This window comes from Sapajus apella, unplaced genomic scaffold (assembly GCF_009761245.1).
Source record: "Sapajus apella isolate SASKATOON/1434 unplaced genomic scaffold, GSC_monkey_1.0 scaffold139, whole genome shotgun sequence".
NCBI lineage: Eukaryota > Metazoa > Chordata > Mammalia > Primates > Cebidae > Sapajus > Sapajus apella.
The window spans coordinates 2789496-2807399 of NW_022437079.1; the positions used below are offsets into that span (position 1 = coordinate 2789496).

Sequence of the window (17904 nt, forward strand, 5' to 3'; positions counted from 1 at the left end):
GAGGTCCAGCCAGGAGAGGTCCAGCCAGGTGAGGCCCAGACAGGAGAGGTCCAGCCAGGAGAGGTCCACAGGTGAGGCCCAGACAGGAGGGGTCCAGCCAGGTGAGGCCCAGACAGGAGAGGCCCAGCCAGGAGAGGTCCAGTCAGTGAGGTCCAGCCAGGTGACACCCTGCCAGGCGAGCGAGGTCCGGCCAGGTGACACCCTGCCAGGCGAGGTCCAGCCAGGTGACACCCTGCTAGGTGAGGTCCAACCAGGTGACACCCTGCCAGGTAAGGTCCAGTGAAGTGAGGTCCACTAGGACAGAGCTTGCCAGGTGAGTTCCTGCCAAGTAAGTTTCTGCCAGGTGAGGTTTAGCAAAGTGAGGTCCCTCCAAGTGATAAAGCTTCCAGGTGAAGTCCTGCCAGGTGATGTCCCTCTAGGTGAGGTCTAGACAGGAGAGGTTCTTCTAGGTGGTGTCTCTGCCAGATAAGTTCCAGACAGAGGAAACTCTGTCCTACTGGGGTCTAGCCTGTGCATTCCCATGAGCCACAGGGCGTCAGGATATTTGTGACACAGGTACAGATGCATGCATAGAAGAACTTAAGTGTCCATCCTCCAGTTCGTTTCACTCCAACCACCTACTCAGGGCCTGTGCAGGAAGACTGAGGAGGAGCAGGTATAGGAAGGTGGTAGGGTCAAATAGAGACGTCTCCACCTGACATCATTACTGTCTCTTGAATAGGAAGGTCAGCTTCTGAGCCATAGCGTCCTCTTCTGTCAGATGGGGTCATAATGTTGCCATGGGGGCTGGTGGGGGATGGCAGTCACAGATGCGGGGCCTGTTCCAGTACTGGGGCTTGGGCAAGGCACTCAGTGTCCCAGCCCTGCTCCTGCTGGCAGGCATCACTTTGGTGTGCAGGAGGGTCCAGGATGCTACTGGATTATCTCTAACTTCTGGCTGGGAGAGCCCTCACTTCCTCCCGCATCTGGCTCCCAGAAAGGCCTTTGGGGCTTGGCCATTTCCCATCACTGTCAGTCCGGTCATCTCAGTGACAGGTCATTCCTCCCACCCCTACCCCTTGTCCCTTTTTGCCAGGAGGGTGTCGTCCCTCTGGTTGTCCTTATCCTCCTCCCGCCATCTCTGAGTGCTCCTCTGCAAATGCTCTGGTCCCTTCGGCCCCGCCTCCTGGAGCTTCTGTGAAATGAGTCTGGTCTCTGCTGAGCAGAACATCTGGAGTGTCGTTTTCTTGAGGGAAGGGCCAGAGTCCTTCTTAGCATCCAGTGACTGGGCCGGCCCTTTCTGTCACCTTTGTGAGGACAGTGCCTATTCCTTCCCTAATCCCCAATGGTGCTGCCCCCAGGCCCTCAACAAGGACATCATGCACGTGTCCAGCCGGCTGTCTGACACCCCTGTGAGGACAGTAGCTGTTCCTTCCCTAATCCCTGGTGGTGCTACCCCCAGGCCCTCAACGAGGACATCGTGCGTGTGTCCAGCCGGCTGGAGCACCTGGAGAAGGAGCTGTCAGAGAAGAGTGGGCAGCTGCGGCAGGGCAGCGCCCAGAGCCAGCAGCAGATCCGAGGGGAGATTGACAGCCTGCGCCAGGAGAAGGACTCGCTGCTCAAGCAGCGCCTGGAGATCGACAGCAAGCTGCGGCAGGGGAGCCTGCTGTCCCCCGAGGTACCCTACGGCCCCCAGTGCCATCGTCCGCCTGTCTGTCTGCTCTCCTCAGCCCCTGCTCCAGCCCTCTGGGGGTGCTGGGCCTTGCTGTCTGTAGACCCAAGGTCACAGTTAGGTGGAGGTGGGGGCTGGGGAGGGCTGGCCTGGCCCTTCTGCCCTGCTTTGGCCTCATTGGCTGGGACACAGGGGTGGGGCATGTTGACCCCTCAGCCTGCACTCCTGTTCTGTGCTGCATTTGAGCACCTGTCCACATGCCTTAGCTCCGAGTGTGGACAGAGCGTCAGGAGTACGCTCAGCACACCTCACGCCCCCACATCTGTGTTCCCTGAGTAGAGAAGTCCTGTGTGACTCGTCATGTGCTGTGTGACATTTCAGTGAATAACAGACAGCTCATACAATAGTGCTCCCAGAAGATGATCATAGCGCATTTTTACTGTGCATTTTCTATGTTTAGATAAATACCATGGTTACAACTGCCCAAAGTATTCGGGACAGTCCCATGCTGTCCAGGCTTGTGGCCTAGGTCTGTGGTGGGCTATACGATCTAGGTTTGAATACATTCTGATGTTTGCACGCCGTCAAAATCGCCTAATGATGCATTTCTCAGAACACATCTCCATCTGTAAAAGCTTACCCAGCAGACACCATGGTGCCTCCATGGCGTCCCAACCACGCCTTCTGTTTGGTGCTCTGAGCTTCCTGAGTGTAGATTATTTGCGGGGGCTGGCAGTTGAGCAGGCCACCTCCGAGCAGTAGCCCCAGCCCACCCTGGGGTCGGGGCTGTGACAGTGAGCAGGGCTTCTCTCTCCATGTGCTGGCTCTGCCCTTAGGAGGAGGAGAGTTAAGGCCCAGCTGTGGCTATGTGTTGGCTGTTGGTGTATGCCCAGGACTTTAGCATTCAGGCAGTGGGTGATGTTGCTCCACATGTGTCCTTGTCCCTGCAGGAGGAGCGGACGCTGTTCCAGTTGGATGAGGCCATCGAGGCCCTGGATGCTGCCATTGAGTACAAGAATGAGGCCATCACATGCCGCCAGCGGGTGCTTCGGGCCTCAGCCTCTTTGCTGTCCCAGTGCGAGATGAACCTCATGGCCAAGCTCAGCTACCTCTCGTCCTCCGAGACCAGAGCCCTCCTCTGCAAGTATTTTGACAAGGTGGGCCATCAAACCATGGCCCCCGAGGCCCCATGGCCCCCACGTCCTCCTCCTGCGGCCCCAGGGTCCCCGCCTCCTCCTCCTGAGGCCCCATGGCCTCCACCTCCTCCTCCTGAGGCCCCATGGCCTCCACCTCCTCCTCCTGAGGCCCCATGGCCTCTTCCTCCTCCTCCTGAGGTCCCATGGCCCCCCACCTCCTCCTCCTGAGGCCCCATGGTCCCTCTGCCCCCCGCCTCTTGCGGCTGGTGAGGGGAGGTGTCTCATGGCAGCTGCTCCAGCGGATTCCCCATTTCCTCCCAGACTGAGGGACAGGATCAAGACTACCTTGTCTCCAGAGCCACCTGACTTTAAAGCCTGTTTTATTTGTGTGAAGCTAAGACCTAGTTTCCTGCCCTCTGCTTCTGATTGGCTAGCCTCAGGGTGGTCATGGCCACAACAGTGGCTATCAATAGGGGATGTTTTTGCCCTTGGGTGACAATTGGCCATGGCCGGAGATACTTTTGGTTGTCACAGTGATGGGGATGAAGGCCCGGGATGCCACTGAACATCCTATAACACACAGGACAGGCCCCCACAACCAAGAATTCTCTGGTCCCAGATGTCCATAGTGCTGAGGTTGGCCTAGATGAAGTCCCACAGCTTGAGGCTCTCCCCGGCTCTGTGGTGTGTGGCTAGGAAAGGGCTTGTGGCAGAGAAGAGTTTCATCATGAGAGCCAGCTGTGATTGTTGGAAAATCACTAGAACACTGTGGAAAGGTATCTGAGGCTGAGTCTTGGCTCAGCAGGGGAGACTCTGGGCATTTCTTAGTGCTGTGGTGGCAGATGTGCCAACGCTGTGTCTGTGGTTGAGGATTAGCTGGGTGAAGAGGGCTCCTGGTGGGGGCTGAGCCTGGCTGGGTCTTGGGACAGGTGGTGACGCTCCGAGAGGAGCAGCACCAGCAGCAGATTGCCTTCTCTGAGCTGGAGATGCAGCTGGAGGAGCAGCAGAGGCTGGTGTACTGGCTGGAGGTGGCCCTGGAGCGGCAACGCCTGGAGATGGACCGCCAGCTGACGCTGCAGCAGAAGGAGCACGAGCAGAACTTGCAGCTGCTCCTGCAGCAGAGTCGAGGCAAGCAGCCCCCGCCCCCTTCCCACCTGTGCTCACAGCTCCGCCCCCTCACAGACCCCGCCCCACCCACAGGCCCTTACCACCCTTTCCTTGGCCCTTCCACTCTAGACCACCTTGGTGAAGGGTTAGCAGACAGCAAGAGGCAGTATGAGGCCCGGATTCAAGCTCTGGAGAAGGAACTAGGCCGCTACATGTGGATAAACCAGGAACTGAAACAGAAGCTCGGTGGTGTGAACACTGCAGGCCACAGCAGAGGTAACTCTTCCTGCCCTGCCGTGCTCTGAAGTCAGGCCCGTTCTTTGCTTTGGGGAAAGCTTAGAGACCACTCTTTCTCCAGCCCTTATTGGCTTAATTTACAGGTTGCTTATTGTGCTGGGGCATGGGGGAGCTAGGGTTTTGGGAAGGCGTTGCCACCTGTTTGAGTGTTAAGCACGCTCTGAATGAACTTAAACAGGCTTTGTGTGAGCAACAAGGCTGTTTATTCACCCGGGTGCGAGTGGGCTGAGTCTGAAAAGAGTCAGCGGAAGGCAGTGGGATAGGAGTTGGTTTTATAGGTTTGGGGTAGGCAGTGGAAAGCTGCAGAAGTTACAGTTCAGGGTGGTTTTTGCAAGCTGGGCGGTGTTGTGGCGGGAGACGGGGGAGGGGGGCGGTGTCACAAGGTCCAGTGTCATAAGGTTGGCTTATCAGTTGAAACAGGAGCAGTGGTGGAATGTAATAAGGTTGGTTAATCAGGCACTGCAGGAGCTGGCTCTTCTTTTGTGCTTTCTTGTTATCTGAGACTTTCTGGCTCCAGGAGGCTGTCTGAAGGTGTAAGTGTGGGTCACGGGTCACCATGGTGTGACCATGTTGCAGCCAGTTCAAAGAACCTTGCATTCCTGCTTTTTTATATTAATAATATAAAGGAGAAAAGTAAAAACTAGAAAAATTGGGAGGGCAGTGAAATTTTGGGGGTGATACAGAGGGGTGATGGGTGATGTTTCTCAGGGCTTCTTCAAGCAAGATTGGGGGCGGTGTGGAAACCTAAAAATGGGAAAGGATTTATACTGTCGAGAGATTTTGGGGCAAAGGTGGATGTTGTGGGGTTGTTAAAAGGAGCATTTGTCGTATTGAATGATTGGTTATATCTTGGATATGATTTTGTAGGCATTGAGAGATTAGTCAGAAAAGGCAAGGTCCCAATAGGAGACAAATGGGTCTAAGGGGGCCTGCTAATGGAAGGAGCTATGATACCCAGTTAGAGAGTGGCCAGCTAGGTCCAGATTATTTGCCTGATTAGCAAGCTTTTGGACCCTGTCTTTTAAGTCTTTTGTTGGTGTCATATACAAGGCCAAATTAGTTTAGATAAAAGCAGCATTTTTTATTTGGGAATAGGCAGAGTCCTCCTTTCTCAGCAGGCAATAGAGGCCCCGGCAATTGTGGACAACTGCAGCCAGGGAATTAACTTGGGCTTGGAGAACAGATAGTTATGTCTGAAATGCTGTCGGAAAAATCATTAGAGAGACTGCGGGATGTGGTGATGGAAGTAGTAGGGCCTGCTATAACTATCCCAGTTGCAGCAGTGGAGACTCCTAATCCTACAAGGGGATTAATGGAATTACTTTTTTTTGTCGTGTAGGCGTTCCAGGGGGGGGACAGGGAAGGGTTTCTTTCCGTTGACAAACGATTTTGGGAGTATGGAAAATTAAGGTCTTGGGTAGTTTGGCTATTGAAGGCTGGTCCATTCTCATATTGTATAGAAGTAGGAAGACCAAATCGGGGGATTATATCAGTTAGGAGAGAAGAGATAACTGCGGTAACTTTTTCGGACCCTGTAGGACAGGCTTCAACCCATCCGGTAAAGGTGTCAATCCAGACTAGAACGTATTTGTGGATACGGGGCATATGAGTAAAATCTATTTGCTAGCCTTGTGTGGGGGTAAATCCCTGGCTGGATGTGTAGGAAAAGGAGGGGGTTTAAGGAAGCCTTGGGGAGTAGTATAGTGGCACATAGAATATTGGGATGTGATTGTTTTCAGGACGGATTTGCATGATGGAGAAGAAACGAGGGGTCCTAAAAGACAGCTAAGGGCTTGTATTTCATGTGGAAGTGGTCATGAAAGGATTTGAGGATAGAGTGAGCTTGTGAGGCGGGGAGGAGGAACTTCCTGTGGTGTGAGAACCATTTGCCTTGTGTAGGAAGCCACTGGTAAAGCGAGTTTCCAGAGGAAGAATGAGATGGATGAGAAGGAAAAACATTGGCCTTGTGGGGGAGATACTGGGGTGTCCGCTGCTGCTTTGGCTGTCTTGTCAGCTAAGGCTCTGCATTTCCTTGGGCAATAAGATCTGAATGGTTTTGGCGTCCTCTGCAGTGGATAACCCCGGCCTTGGCTGGGAGGAGAGCAGCCTTAAGGATGGCCTTTATTAAGAGGGCATTGATAAGACCCGTGTGATGACAAAACCTCTTTCTGCCCATATGGTAGCATGGTGGTGTAGATTGTGGAAGGCATATTTAGGGTCAGTACAGATATTAACATGTAGTCCTTTGGCAAGAGTAAGAACACAGGTTAAAGCAATTAGTTCAGCTTGCCGAGAAGTGGTGGAGGGAGGGAGTGTGGCAGCCTCAATGATAGATGAGTGGGATTCAACAGCATTGCCAGCTTTGGCCGGTGCCAACCGACTGGGCTTTGAAGAACTGCCATCAGTAAACCATGTGTGGTCCAGGTTTGGGAAGAAGGAAATAGGGGGAAAGGGGGAGGATGCTGTGTGGATTAGTGAGATGCAATTGTGCAGATTAGGGTTTGTGTCGGGTGTTAAGCGAGAGGCTGGGTTGAAGTCCGGTCCAAGAGCAATGGTTACTGTGGTCACTGTTTCAATAAACAGTGCCTAAAGCTGGAGAAGGTGAGGCGCTGAAAGGGTGTGAGGTGTGAAGAGGAAGCTAAACCTTGGAGGTTGTGAGAACTGTAGAGGCTAAGTGGGGCAAAGCCTGTAATTTTAAGGGATTCTAGGAGTATTACAGCCACAGCCGCTGCGGCGTGTAAGCGTGATGGCCAGCCTAGGACCGTGGGGTTGAGTTGTTTTGACAAGGTGGTCATGGGCCGGGCTCTTGGGTAAGAACTCTGACTGCACAGCCTTTCATTTCTGCTATGTGAAGGAAGAGGGGTTGGGAGGACTTGGGGAGTGCTGGTATAGGGGCCGTTTCTAAGGCCTTCTTTAGAGAATGAAAGGAAGAATGGGGGAAGGATTTGGGGTTTATGGGGTTAGTTTCCTTTTGTCAGTTTATAAAGTGGTTTGGTTGTGGGGTAAAACCTGGTATCCAGAAGTGAAAGCATCCTACAATGCCTAGGAAGGACGAAGCTGTTGATGAGTGGAGGGGATTGGGGTTTGGGAGATTAACCGGACACTATGGGCAGGAAGAGCGCGTGTGTTAATGGAGGATTATGCTGAGATAGGTCACGGAAGGGGTGGAAATTGGAGCTTTATAAGGAGATACTTGGGATTCTTTAGAATCTAGAAGTTGAAGGAGTAGGAGGGTGGCCTGTTGAGAGGGTTTATAAGAGGGGCTGCAAAGGAGATTGTTGATGTATGAGGTAGGAAGTGAAAGGGTGAAAGGAAAGTCAGCTGCAGGTGAGGGCTTGGCTATAGTAATGAGGGCTGTCTTGGAAACCTTGGGGAAGAAAGGTCCTGGTCAACTGCTGGGACTGGTGGGTGTCAGGGTCAGTCCAAGTAAAGGCAAAAAGGGGTTGGGAAGAGGAGTGCAAACGGATAGTAAAGAAGGCATCTTTGAGGTCCAGGATGGAATAATGGGTGGTGGTAGGGAATATGGAGGACGAGAGTATAGGGGTTTGGCACTATGGGATGGATGGGGAGCACTCTGATTAATAAGGCTAAGGTCCTGGACTAACCTGTAGGACTTGTCCAGTTTTTGGATAGGTAGGATGGGGGTGTTGTGGGGAGAGTTGGTGAGAACTAAAAGGCCATGTTGTAGTAAGTGAGTAGCACAGGCTGTAGCCCTTTTAAGGCTTGTGCTGGGATGGGGTAATGGCGCCAGGTGGGATAAGGGTGGTTAGGTTTTAAGGGGATGAAGAGGGATGAGTGGCTTGTAGCAAGGGATGGGAGGTGGTGTCCCACATCCTAGGGTTAAGGTAGGGGGACATAAGGGTGAATGGAAGGGAGAGAAGGAAAACTTGGGACGCGTTGCATTGAGAGCAGAGATTAGGGAGGGATTGAAGTGTAAAAAAATGCCTGGACATCCGGCACCTCAGACCATTTGCCCATTCGTTGACAAAAATTGTCTAGGTCTGGCAGAATAGAGAAATTCAAAGTGCCATTTTCTGGCCATTTGGAACCATTGTCTAATTTGTATTCAGGCCAGGCGACAGTCAAAGTTTTAGGTTTCTTTGAGGAATAAAGGGCGGAATATTGCCCACAGTGAAGGAAGTTTTAAGGAGAGAAGTAGAGAGGAGGAGAATGAGAGCAGCTACCAGGATTTTCAGTGAGGCGTCCATGAGTCCTGGGCTGTAACATGGGTGATCAAGGCAGGCGTCCCCACGATTGACCAGACACCAAGGGAAGACTGTCTTCATGAGTCCATGACCAATGTTGAGTTTTTGAGCGCACAGATAAGGAGGGTCTCCTTTGTCTCTGGTTAGAAGGATTTAAAGGAAGAAACAGAAAGGGAGAGAGTTATCTTCTTTTTCTCTATTTAGGAGGATTTAAAGGGAGAGAGGGAGAGATGCTTACCTGATCTGAAGGTGGCGAGAGGGGTGTCAGGCTAGTCTGATGCACTGAGGTCACAGGTGGGTCTCTTCATAGAGGCAGAGTGGGGACAGAGGGTTGGTCTCCCAAAGGAGTACCCCGTCCCAGATTTCGGCACCAAATGTTAAGTGTGCTCTGAATGAAAAGACCACCTAAACAGGCTTTGTGTGAGCAACAAGGCTGTTTATTCAGCCAAGTGCCTGCGGGCTGAGTCCGAAAAGAGTCAGCAGAGGGCAGTGGAATAGGAGTTGGTTTTATAGGTTTGGGGTAGGCAGTGGAAAGCTACAGAAGTTACAGTTCAGGGTGGTTTTTGCAAGCTTTGGGGGGTGGGGGTGGTGTCACAAGTTTGGCTTATCAGTTGAGGCAGGAGCAATGGTCAAATATCGCAAAGTTGGTTAATCAGGCACTGTAGGAGCTCGCTATTCTCCTTTTGCGGTTGTTTTCAGACTCTCTGGCTCCAGGAGGCCATCTGGAGGTGTATGTGTGGGTCGCAGGGGTCACCATGCTGTAGTCCTGGTGCAGTCAGTTCAAAGAACCTTGCAATGAGGACATGCTATTCTCCACTCCATGCAGGTGGGGAGAAGAGGAGCCTGGGCTCGGAGGGCAGACAGGCTCCCGGAAATGAGGAGGAGCTGCACCCAGCGCCCGAGCTTCTCCGGCTGTCCCCCCTCACTGAGGGGGCCCCCCGTACCCGGGAAGAGATGCGGGACTTGATCCATGCTCCATTACCCTTGACCTGGAAACGCTCGAGCCTGGCTGGCGAGGAGCAGGGGTCCTCCGAGGAGCTGAGGCAGCGGGAGGCGGCTGAGCCCCTGCTGGGGCGGGTGATGCCCATGGGTGAAGCAGGCCTGCCCTGGAACTTTGGGCCTTCGTCCAAACTCCGGCGGGAACTGCGACGAGCCAGCCCGGGAATTATTGACGTCCGGAAAAACCCCTTGTAGCCCTTGGGGCAGACCCCGATCCTGCTGAAAGGGGCAGCTGTCTGATTTGCTTCCGTGAAGGACAGTTATTACCGCACATTCTAAATCCAGGCCCTCATCGCTACACTCGTTAGGATTAACAAGTTTGGGCCATAGCCTGAAAGAACTGGACTCACATTTCAGAAAGATGCACATTTCTTCCGTGTATTTCCTTGAAACTGTGGCACCCAATTGCTGTCTTGTGACTTGCTCAAGTCTCAGGATGATCCTGGTTTCAGGTATAAACAGATGTGCCTGGGGTACAGCCAAGAATTGTTACAAAGGGTCGGTGGCCACCAGGTTGTGGTTTAAATGGTTTTATGTGTATAGGGGAAATTGGGAGACTTAGCATGTTTTTAGGATCTTAAAAAAACATTTAATAAAATCTCTTAAGGGAGAAATAGGAGACAGTAAGAGGAATCAGATTTGGGAGCACAACAGGCTTGAAGGCTTTCTGGGGACACAATTCGGAGTTAGCCCTCAGCGTTAGCCAGGACCTGGTAGCAGGCTGGTCCAACCGGTCTGAGTGGCACTCCCGGTGGAAACAGTGAGCCAGGGGATGGTCTTCTCCCCAGGAGAAGGCAAGGCCTGTGCCATGAACTGGCTGACTCTTGGAAATGTGGCTGCTGTAGAAGCCGCTTGAGCTGGACCATGGTCACAGGTCACCTCAGGCTCAACATTCAACAAAAATATACTGAGTGCTCAGTCGCTAGAGGTGATTTTATGGTTACACAGTGAAGGCAAAAATGGCTTCGGCTGCCCAATGCACTCGAGTTTCACATACGTGGCTTCACAGTTTACAAAGTGCTGCCTGTGCCACTGCAGCCCGGCCTTACCCCAGGCAGGGCTCCTTTCTCCATGGCGTGAGGCAGAGTGGCCTCCTGACTTGCCAAGGTCATAGTTGGGGTGGGGCACCATACAATGGGATCCCTTGTCTGGCTGCTCCCAGGCTGCCTGAGTTCTAGCACCAGCTACATTGCCATCCACCTCCTCCTGCAACCTCCCCACCAAGGGTTAGGGCCAGGAGATGGACTGGATCCATGAGGAGAATTAGAAAACCTATTCTAATGGCAGTCTGAACGCTCACCTTGGCAAGAGAGGCTTGGGACCAGGCCCCCAGCTTCTTTATGCCCATAGGGTCCTAGCTGACTCCTTTACCTTTTGGGCTCAGTAGTGTTTATGGCTATAAGTCCTCCAGCCAGGGTCCCAGGAGCTTCTTCCGTGTGTACGTTCTGCTGATGGGGCGCCTTCTGGAGAACGCACGACTGAAGGGAGAGTCTTCGGCAGTGGAGGGAAATACATCTACATCCTCATCTAGAAGAAGGCAGAAAGGCTTAGCATGCAGGAATCACTGATGACCGAACAAACAAAAAAATGGGCTTAAATCGCAGAGGGTACACACAAAAATAGACTTCAAGAAAATCATCACTCCTTGGAGGTTCGCTCATCCTGCAGAAATGGCACCTACACTTTTTAGAAGGCCCCTGCCCTTAACAGCTTGCACTGTGCTGGCAGTAAGCAGCGGCTGTGAAAATGCAATGTCTGTGTTTGAATTCCCTCAGGTTAACCTGTACCTTTTTCCAGGTCTCAGATCGCGGGTTATGCTATTTTGCATGATTTATGTCACAGTCTTGAGGGAACTGAACCACCGAAAGACCCCACCTTCTGCATTCCCCCTTCGATTCTAGCAGCAGAAAGCAACATTGCTAACCAGGAACAGCTAACAGGCCAAATCCTGTTCTTTTGGGAATAGGATTTGGAAAGGGAAGGCTGATTACGGCTAGAATCAGTACTGTGTCCCACCACATGTACAAAACATGGGGATAAACCCACTGTGGAGAACAGGGTATAAATAGGCCTATCACTCATGCTACTGGGAACACTTTCCTATTCAGATTCTTACACTGCAGATGAGCAGTATGTTGCAGCAAGCTTACGACTGTCGGCATCTTCAGAAGGACCAAAGCATTATAGTAGGATTTTGAGGGGCTTCTGTTCACATGCACAGAAGTTCTAATGTGGAGTTTCTCTGGGAAGGGCACATGATACTAGGCACAAAGTCGCCTATCCCACACTCAGCATTCCCCCGGGGCTCCTCCAGAATCTAGCTGCCTGACAAACCTGATGAATTCAGGGAGTCTCTCTCACAGGAAAGGATCCTAGACCATCAACAAACATTACCTCTGGGGTCTTGGCTCTGAGAGGAAGGTGTTTTCCCCTGGAACAGCAGCGGAGACTGGGTCAGAGTCTGGAGGGCACTGGCAGAGAGGCAGCTCTTCAGGGTACAGCCGGGAGGTGGGGTGGAGCCTAAAGAGATCCCATGTAGTCAGAGCAGCACCCCCAGCCCCCCAACCAGGAAGCCCAGGCCTCCCAAGAAGCAACCCCAAGGGCCTCCCTGCCAAATACTCTGCCCAAAGAAACCCTGTGGCAAGTGGGTTTCAAAAACAAACTCACCCGAAACAAACACCTCGTCATCTCCCGTGGAGGGTAGCTGCCGTGCACTCTGACTTGGAGACCTCTCTTTACTCATCCTCACTTCTGAATCTTCTCTCAGGTCACAGATCCTTTTGGCTCCATGGTCATCATCTTCCTTGGCCAACAGGACTCTCTTTCTGGAACTCAACCCAAACTGTCCCCAGGAGGCGGCTTCCTCGGCCTTAGGCACGCTATTCCTGGGAGGTGACTGGTCTGGCAGCTGGCACACTCCCTCAAGCTCGAAATCCTCCAAAATGGGCATCTGGTGCATGCTGAGTTCAAGGCTGTGCTCCTTGCTCTCTGGCTCCAGCAGTGACAGGCTCCCAGGAAGGTCTGCTCCAACCTCACCCCTCCCAGAAGAGGACCCAGTGCTGCAGCCCCCCGCTCTCTTCCTCCTGGGCCAGTCTTTAATTATGTCTGGAGTTGTCTTCCCACTGTGCTTGGGGGATGGTGTCCAGGGAACCCCATCTGTTTGAAATGGAGACGGGGTACTAGAAGGGCCGTGGGTGGGGGTGCAGGCCTGGCAGATGTAGGTTTGCCCCCCGCTCTTGCCAGGTGTGCTGTGGGAGAGGCGGAGGCAGGGGGGTGACACATAGGTGGGTTCAGGTTTGCCTGAGGACCTGCTGACCCTGGGCACGCTGAGAACAGAGAGGATACTCTCCTCTCCCAAAGAGCTCTCCTCCTTACTGGGGGGCTCAGCCTCTAACACAGAGCTGGGATCTATCTTTTTAATGCGAAGTTTGGGAAGGCCAGAAGCTTGCATCTGCAGCTCAACCTCGTAGGTCTGTGGGCTGGCAGAGGCTGTGGAATGCCAATCTGACATCGGCAGGTTGTCTAGCTGTGCCAAAGCCTGGCACTGCCTCCTGTCTGTGGTACAGCGCAGGTCGCAGGAAGGCATCAGAGGAGAGCCGGGCCCACAGGAAGGAGGAGATGGGGGAATCCCAGGGTGAGACAGAGAAGGCTTCTCCTCAGCATCTGCTGTCCTTAGCCCCTCACCCTCTTCCACCGATGAGACGTTACTTTTCAAGTTACCCCTGTCGTGACGTTCGGCTTCACTGAGGAGAGTGAGGTACTCTGTGTCGCTTGTAATGAGCAAAGGAGACGATGCATGCCAGTCACTCCTGAGACCAGGGCCTGGGTAGCTCCGTCTTTCAGGAGAGTGAGGAGAGAGGTTCAGTTGCTTCTGGTCATCTCTAGAGTCTGTGGTGGCAGCTGGGCTGTCAGCTGCGCCAACCCCAGGAGTAGCAGAGGCATTGGGCTGACACTCCAGGATGCTCCTTCTGGGACCAGAGGTCTTTCTACACAATTTCCCAGCTTTACAAGGGGGCGGAGGAGGGATGGTGTCCAATGTAGTGCTCTGTGAGAGTCTGGGGGGTGTTGAGGGAACAGGGCAGGAGAGAGATGCAGCTACGCTGGGTGACATCGGGGGCTGTTTCCCATCCAGTTCTCCTGGGGAAGGAGACTCTGTTTTAGATTTCCCAAATGGACTCTTCTTGGAAATATCACATAAAGGAGCGGTAAATAGTTTCTTTGGTGTAACAGGTGGGGAAGAAGTCATAGTTGAATTCCCTGGTCTTTCTGGGGTTTTGATAGCTTTATTCTTCAGTTTCTGGGGTGGTTCCTCTGCCCAAGCAGCTCTGGGGACATGGAGCTGTTGGTGTGTTTGATTCTGAGGCGTGCCAATGAAGGCTGCTGCTCTCGGGGGTGTTCTGAGAGGGTCTCTGAAGGGACTGAGACACTCTCTCCTGGGCTGGGCAATGGATGAAGTTGGGGCTGCTGCACAAGAGGGGCTTTCTGGACTGGAATCCACCAAATGTGGCCAAGTACAATTTGGTGAAAACCGAGGCAGCTGAGTACCTTGCCTCTTAGGAGTTCTTGGTATCTTTGTTTCAAGAAAAGTGCTTTCTCCTGCCTGGGTGCATCGTTTTTGAGGAGTGATTTTTGAATCCAATGGTGACTCACAGAAGTGTGAGGAGGAATCTTTTAAGGACTCCTTTAAAGTTGCCTGCTTTGTAGGGGTCTTTTTTGCAGGGGACTTCTGCGGCCTTTCTGGAATATACGACGGAGTTTGTGGTGTATGAGAGGAACTTCTTGGTGAAGTTTGAGCAAAGCTCAGAGATTTCTGGTGACTCTTCTTGGGAGTCTGAAAAGAGAAATGCTTATTTCAGTGCTTGATTATTATAACTCATGATCTCTGAAGTGTTTTAGTAATCTCTAAGACCAAATGGGAGATTTATAGTCAGCCAAAAGCATGATCTAAAGATGGAAATCTCAAATAGTGACCCATTTCCCTCTCCAATACATGACTCAGATTTTACTTGTCCACTTTTTTCTAGGACCAAACACTATCCAAGTTTCATTTGTCCTAAAAACAAATAGTGTGAATCATCTACATATTGCTAAACCATTTTTTTTTTGCCTCTAATGGAATCATTCTACCACTGCAGCTATTCTCGAGCTCTTCCTTCTCTTCAAATGAGGCAGCTATTTCAGATCTTTGCCTAAGGCAGCCTCCAGGAGCCACCTCATCTGCTGCTCACCCTCATTCAACATGTGCTTACTGAACACCTGCAATGCGCCAGGCACTGTGTGTTGGGGACATGGAATATGCGGATATACAAGGTGCAGCAGCAAAGATAATGTCTCAGAAAAGATACTCCCCAACAAAAAATTTCCCTGCCTTCCTGCAAAAAAATGTAGTGAAAAACTCCAACAGGTAAGGAGATGAATGCTTATCTTTCCTACAACCTTCCTTGATCCTATCAGGGGACTCCCAGTCTAGCTGGCATTTCCTATTCAGCAGGGCATACACAGGTGAAAGAAAATACAGTGTGGCCGGTGCAGTGACAGGGACGTGCAAGGGACATCACAGAGTGTAAAGGAGGGCTGCCTAACCCAGCTGGGTCAGGTCTTCAAGCATGGGTATCAGCAGGGGAAGGCAAATGTGGGAAATGGGGGGGTGAGGCGGGCTTTAGGCATAGGAACAATACCAGCAAAGGCACGGAAGTGAAATGCAGCAGCTGTGCAGGACAGCACCCAGCCTGATGATGCTGGGACGGTGGAGTGGGGAGGAGTAAGGGCTGAGGCCAGAGGGACCAGACCACGGAGGACCCTGCCTGCCAGGGGGAGGAGACTGATCTTGGTCATGTAGATCTATGGTTTTCAAAACTTTGTCCAGAGCTGCATGTCCTTCCCAACCTCCAAGCAATTTATTGGGTTTCCAAACAAAGGTGATTATTTTTGAAGGCAGAGTTCCATTTAGGAAAAGATTAAAAAAAAAACTTGCCTTAGCAGACAGGGAGTCTATAGAGCTTTAAGCAAAGTGAACATTTTAAGCAAACTGAGAGAAGTATTTCAGAAAGATCACTCCGACCTCTGCGTGGAGGATTTCCCTTTGAGAGGGAAAAGCCTGTTGAAGTATTCTAGGTAGACCTAAACTAGGGTAGGAATTGCAGGGAGGGAGAAGGGAGGGTGGGTACAAGAGTCAGTTTGTAGGCCGGGCAGATGACTTGAGGTCAGGAGTTTGAGACCAGCCTGGCCAACATGGCGAAACCCCGTCTCTACTAAAAGTACAAAAATTAGCTGGGCATTGTGGTGGATGCCTGTAATCCCAGCTACTTGAGAGGCTAAAGCAGGGGAATTGCTTGAACTGGGAGATGGAGGTTGCAGTGAGCCTAGATTGCGCCAGTGCACTCCAGCCTGTGCAAAAGAGTGATACTGTCTTAAAAAAAAAAAAAAAAAAAAAAAAAGTCTGTTTGTAAATAAAATGGGCAAGACTCAACTGAATGGCTGTGTCTGGGGAGAGGGCAAAGGAGGACTCCCAGGTTTCTAATGGTGGTGACTGGATCGAGTAAGCAATCAAATGGAAAAGATGAGTGTCAGTCTCCAGAAAAGCATCTGTGTAGTATACAATATAAACAGTAGATGAAACCAAGAGAACAGATGAGATCATCTCTGTCTCCTCCCCTACTGTGGCTTCAGTCAAACCTGCTGCTTCAAGTTCCCACATGGCTAATAATCATTCATATGGCTCCACCCAATCACCTCAAATCTAGAGATCACCCGCTTTCTTTTCCCTAATGGACTCTTGAGTTCCTTGGCCATGTCTCTTTGTTCCAGGAGATTGTTCTATTTCAAACGTCACAGAAACTGTATACCTGGTAAGCTGCAGGTATCTCTGAACCCAGTGTGCTTCTTGAACGCCTTTTCATTCGAGCTGAACCCTTTTCTGAGGGTCTGATAATCTCAGACACTGCCCCGAAAAGAAGGCTTTTAGGAGATTGAATACTTTGGACTGGAGAATTTTCTCTTTGGTCTGCAAGTCAAAAACAGCAACAACATTTAATTCTTTCTCAACTCCTGTTCATCCAGTACTATTAAAATAGCCAGTTCTAATAAAAAGGCAATAATTTTTTAGAGCAACTCGGGGAAAAATCCCATGTAATTATGGCAGCAACTGCAATAACTGCTGCCTTTTTAAATTTTAATAAGACTTTGTATTCACTCCAGCTCCTATGTTAGAAAATGTAGGAACTGAAATAATTTAATTTGTAAATTTAAATATAAAAACACATATCTGGTATGCAATCCCAGCACTTTGGGAGGCTGAGGCAGGTGGATCACTTGAGCCCGGCACATTGAGACCAGCCTAGGCAACACAGTGAAACCCATCTCTACTAAAAACACAAAAAATGGCTGAGCATGGTGGCTCATGCCTGTAATCCCAGCACTCTGGGAGGCTGAGGCAGGTGGATCACAAGGTCAGGCGTTCAAAACCAGCATGGCCGACGTAGTAAAATCCGTCTCTACTTAAAAAAAAAAAAAAAAAAAAAAATACAAAAATTAGCCGGGTGTGGTGGCACACACCTGTAATCTCAGCTACTAGGGAGGCTCAGGCAGGAAAATCACTTGAACCTGGGAGGTGGAGGTTGCAGTGAGCCGAGATCGTGCCACTGCACGACAGAGCAAGACTCCATCTCAAAAAAAAAAAAAAAAAACCACACCAAAAAAACACAAAAAATTACATGGGTGTGGTGGTACACGCCTGCAGTCCCAGCTAGCAGGGAGGCTAAGGTGGGAGGATCACCTGAGTCTGGGAGGTTGAGGCTACAGTGAGCTGTGTTTGCGTCACTGAACTCCAGCTTGGGTGATGGAGTGAGACCTTGTCTCAAAAAAAGATAAAATAATAAACACACATCTATTAGCAAGCTAACCATGGACAGAAGAATGAAGAATATAAACACAGATATCACCTTCCACCTAAGATACTGATGTGTAGGATATGTTCATATGGGAAATTATGGGTAGCTTCCTCTTGAATGAATGAGCTCCCTATAACAATAGCATGGATGACCAGCTGTAGGAGTCTGAGGGATGACTGAGTATAAAGGCCATGGACTGTTCATCTAGTCCTGAACCTCAACCATACATCCCTATCCTAATTCTCCAATGTCAAGAAAGAAGATGTCAAATTTCATGCTTCTTTTCCCAAAAAAGACTTCCCACCAAATCAGCATGGACTTGTGAAGGCACAGGGGCCTGTATGTTACCTGACTTAACTTCCTGGAATGAGTGGACTCTTTGCACACTTCGAGACTTCGGCTGAGACAAAGAATAGAAGGAGGCAGAGTGTGTCCTGTTAAATGACAACTGCTTGATTCGAGGACTTCGTCTCAAGCTTATTTCTGTAAAATCAGAACCACAGTAAGTAACCAAAGAGAACTACAAGCTTGACATTTTCCCATGTTGTCAAAAATGGGAAAAATTTATATAATATATAAGATGGAAATTCAACAAGCTATTGGCTTTAAGAGACTTCTGA

The 17904-nt window shown here is 50.9% G+C and overlaps 2 protein-coding genes across 2 annotated transcripts in view; one reads left to right on the forward strand and one right to left on the reverse strand.

Annotated features, from left to right (window-relative positions):
- The window catches only part of KIF7 (kinesin family member 7), a 25137-nt gene extending 15128 nt beyond the window's left edge, over positions 1-10009 (forward strand). The window contains exons 16-20 of the mRNA XM_032263890.1: positions 1442-1657; positions 2602-2808; positions 3717-3915; positions 4024-4170; positions 9223-10009. Coding sequence (XP_032119781.1) covers positions 1442-1657; positions 2602-2808; positions 3717-3915; positions 4024-4170; positions 9223-9590 — 1137 coding nt within the window. The 3' untranslated portion in view covers positions 9591-10009. The remainder of the gene's footprint in view (positions 1-1441; positions 1658-2601; positions 2809-3716; positions 3916-4023; positions 4171-9222) is intronic.
- The window catches only part of TICRR (TOPBP1 interacting checkpoint and replication regulator), a 52632-nt gene continuing 44687 nt past the window's right edge, over positions 9960-17904 (reverse strand). Inside the window, exons 18-22 of the mRNA XM_032263891.1 lie at positions 17633-17767; positions 16241-16398; positions 12063-14226; positions 11790-11915; positions 9960-10922 (exon numbers count right to left, since the gene is read on the reverse strand). Of these exons, the coding sequence (XP_032119782.1) occupies positions 10792-10922; positions 11790-11915; positions 12063-14226; positions 16241-16398; positions 17633-17767 (2714 nt within the window). The 3' untranslated portion in view covers positions 9960-10791. The remainder of the gene's footprint in view (positions 10923-11789; positions 11916-12062; positions 14227-16240; positions 16399-17632; positions 17768-17904) is intronic.